We start from the raw sequence: 3,325 nt of genomic DNA on the forward strand, positions 1-3,325 counted from the left end.
TTCTCACTTGTTTGAAGAAACCATGATTGAAGAAGATTTGCCTGTGTGCTCCACAGTCACATTTTATGACTAAGAAACTGAAGAATCTGAATCCAGATGTATAAAAAAGTTGCTAGTTAGCAAGTGCAGTCATTTCAGTAGCTAAAATTGATGTTCATCAACCCTGAGGCCAGCTGAAGGGGAGGGAATGTAGTGGAAGTAAACAAGTTCACTGTGTTATAAAAGCAGATGGGCATTTCCAGCTCCCTTACAGCACCCAGTGAACTACCGTGGGCACCATGCTACTGAAGTGTGCCACTGTTTGCCTTGTGGCACTGGCCTTGCTTGGACTCTGTGATGCTCAGGGTGGTTTTGTGCCTGGGGTGTGGGCTCCAGACCACCAACAACAAAAACAAATATTTGAAAAACCACTCACATGGAAATACCCTGAAGATCCTAAGCCCAAGCCTAAGCCTGATGTGCCGTTCCAGCTGAGATATCCTGTTTCTGCTGCATCTGTTGCTGTTGAATGCAGGGAGGACATTGTTCGTGTGGAAGTCAAAAAGGATTTCTTTGGAGTTGGCCAGCTGATAAATTCGGCTGACCTTACCCTGGGTTCATGCGCTGTTGTCGGAGAGGATACGCCAGCTCAAGTGCTGATTTATCAAGCTCAGCTGCAGAATTGTGGGAGCACATTAAAAGTATGAAGAATAAATATTACATTATTTTGAAATTTAATTCAAGAGCTGGAAAACAGGTTTATGTATAATTTGACTTGTTTTGTATATATATTTTTGCTAGATGACTGGAGATTCCTTAATCTACACCTTCACACTGAACTACAACCCCCAGCCTGTGGGTGATTCTCCTGTGATTAGGACCGACAAAGCAGCTGTAATTGTTGAATGTCACTACCAAAGGTACGTAAACATTGGGAAGATTTGTTAAGATAAAGACATCAAAACAATAGAATTATATTAGTATTTAATGTGCTCTATAGTACAACCTAAATATTTTTAGTAATCTAGAATTTACCAAATGTAATCTGGATATTTCAGTGATATATTATTCTTGCTTTAGTTTTTTGCATTCTCGTAAAACATGTCCTGTCACTTAGAAAGCACAATGTAAGCAGTCTCGCTCTTGAACCCCTCTGGGTCCCATTATCTGTGGCTAAGATGGCACAAGAGTTTCTGTACTTCACCCTGACACTCATGACTGGTGCGTTTAAGATCAGTTTCTCAGTGTGTTTTATATTGTATGCGACCTTGATTCAAAATACATACTTGTTTGAATTATAGAATTGTCATGTCTTGTTTCACAGATGACTGGAAAAATGAGAGGCCAAGCAACCAGTATTTCCTGGGTGACGAGATTAATTTTGAGGTCTCTGTCATGCAGTACCACCATGTGCAGCTCCGTGTTTATGTGGACAAATGTGTAGCTACCCTTTCAGCTGATGCATCTTCTAGCCCCAGATATGCATTCATAGAGCAAGGGTAATGTAGTTTGATGAGATTGTTGAAGTTGTTTTGTATATTAAGACCTGATTATCACAGATGCCTATGCTACTGGTTACTATGGTCATTTCACATTGTTTTCTTGTGTGCAGGTGTATGATTGATGGTAGGCTCACTGGATCTGTTTCGAGGTTCCTGGATCGCACTGCAGAGAACAAGCTTCAGTTCCAGCTTGAATCCTTCAAGTTCCAGAATGCTAACAGTGGAAAAGTATGCAATTCCAAATTTGAGTTACTAAGTGCATTGTGTTATATTTTCAACAACATTACTAATGTAGAACTATTACATAGAATAATAACATAAATTCTCTCCTGTTCTTAGCTGTACATTACCTGCAACTTGAGAGCAACATCTGTTGCCCAAGTCATTGACAGTAACCACAGAGCTTGTTCCTACATCCGTGGGTGAGTCTACCTTTGTACACATGTATCAATGATCATTAGACCAGAACTGATGTGGCGATACTGCTTACATTTCCATTTCTCCCAAGGTGGAAAGAAGCTGCTGGATATGATGGTGCTTGTGGCTCCTGTGAGTCTTTAACAGGTGGGCAAACTAGTATTGGAATTATTAGTGGCACTACTGGAGGTGGACTTGGTAATACAGGCACGGGAAATACAGGAACAGGGACTACAGGCACTGGAACTGGAAATATTGGTGGCGGAACCACGGGTTCTACAAGCCCAATTAAACAGGTCCCTTGGTTTAGGGGGAGACGGGACGTGTCTCAGCAGGAAGGTATGTGTTTTAAAAAAAATATAAGTATTGCAACATTTTAGTAGAGGGAAAGTTTCATTTCAGTTGGTCCTACAAAAAGATAATTGTTTTATGCTTTCTATTTTTTAAGTAAAAAAAAAACCCCACAATGATGCATACTGCAACAATTCTTCTTTCTTTTCTCAGTTTTGGAATGGGAAGGAGAAATCACCTTGGGTCCCATCTCCATTGAAGAGAAGAAGATAGCTTAAAACAATTTCCTGCTATAAACACGCCCATTAAAATGAACTTCATCTGTGGTTCATGCCTGAACATATGTTAATTTCATTCTTCTTATTCATAGCTCACAACAATATAATAAGACATTGAGGAATGAAAAGGTCCTTCACTGAAACGTAACTCCTTTTACATGCCCCCTCTCTGTAATTACAAATGTTTTATATAGAGCTTGTGTATCCATGAATTGGAACTATTCACATGTAATGGAAATAAAAACGCAACTGTTTGAATTTATTGTGTAATTCACTCAGAACTTTCTTAAGCTTTGCATTGGATCTATTGTAAATTGAAACAAAAAAATAAAATCTAGAAATTAAGAAACATTGAATAGATATAATAACAAATATAATGAGTTAAAAGAGCAATCAGGGGTTGAGCAAAAATGACTCAATAGCACATGTTAGACAATATAGTCACCTGTCTTGTTGTATTTCTGTCAATATGCATGCTTTTAGGGTAAAACAAACAAACAAAAAGGTAAAACAAATCAATATCAATATCATATCACTCAGAAATCATAAGTGGATGAAGGAAGAAGCCATTCACAATCAGCCCCAGGCCATATCCTCATAGTGCCTCCTGATTGGTGCCCTCAGCCTGTCATCACAGACAGCACCCAGAACTCAAACACAACCAGCAAAAACATACAAGTAGCACAGAGTAATAGAAACATGTTTGCTAAATATGAGAAATATACACCTAACAGTGAAAGAAGAAGAAGCCACTTAAAGAGTCCTAACTCTCATCTTCTCAGATGCCCTCTCAGTCAGTCAGCATCTACACCTCAAAGAGCAAAAACACAGGAAATCCGGGCTCTAATCATGGCTCTT

General features: G+C 39.1%; 1 protein-coding gene across 2 annotated transcripts; it reads left to right on the forward strand.

Annotated features, from left to right (window-relative positions):
* Nucleotides 1-263: 263 nt before the first annotated feature.
* Nucleotides 264-2,729, forward strand: LOC146704445 (zona pellucida sperm-binding protein 3-like). Of its 2 annotated transcripts, XM_085461599.1 has the most exons (9): nucleotides 264-680; nucleotides 781-899; nucleotides 1,097-1,200; nucleotides 1,304-1,478; nucleotides 1,592-1,709; nucleotides 1,821-1,903; nucleotides 1,990-2,075; nucleotides 2,106-2,237; nucleotides 2,403-2,729. In XM_085461599.1, the coding sequence occupies exons 1-9, from the start codon at nucleotides 279-281 to the stop codon at nucleotides 2,465-2,467; spliced, it is 1,284 nt and encodes a 427-aa protein (XP_085317725.1). In that variant the 5' UTR covers nucleotides 264-278; the 3' UTR covers nucleotides 2,468-2,729. The 2 variants fall into 2 exon arrangements, with proteins under 2 accessions (XP_085317725.1, XP_085317724.1); XM_085461598.1 differs by having other exon boundaries at nucleotides 1,990-2,237.
* The last annotated feature ends 596 nt before the right edge of the window (nucleotides 2,730-3,325 follow it).

Source organism: Copadichromis virginalis, linkage group LG7 (assembly GCF_057382275.1).
Source record: "Copadichromis virginalis isolate Kocher_CV1m ecotype Utaka linkage group LG7, C_Virginalis_male_GT1.1, whole genome shotgun sequence".
In the NCBI taxonomy this organism is placed as follows: domain Eukaryota; kingdom Metazoa; phylum Chordata; class Actinopteri; order Cichliformes; family Cichlidae; genus Copadichromis; species Copadichromis virginalis.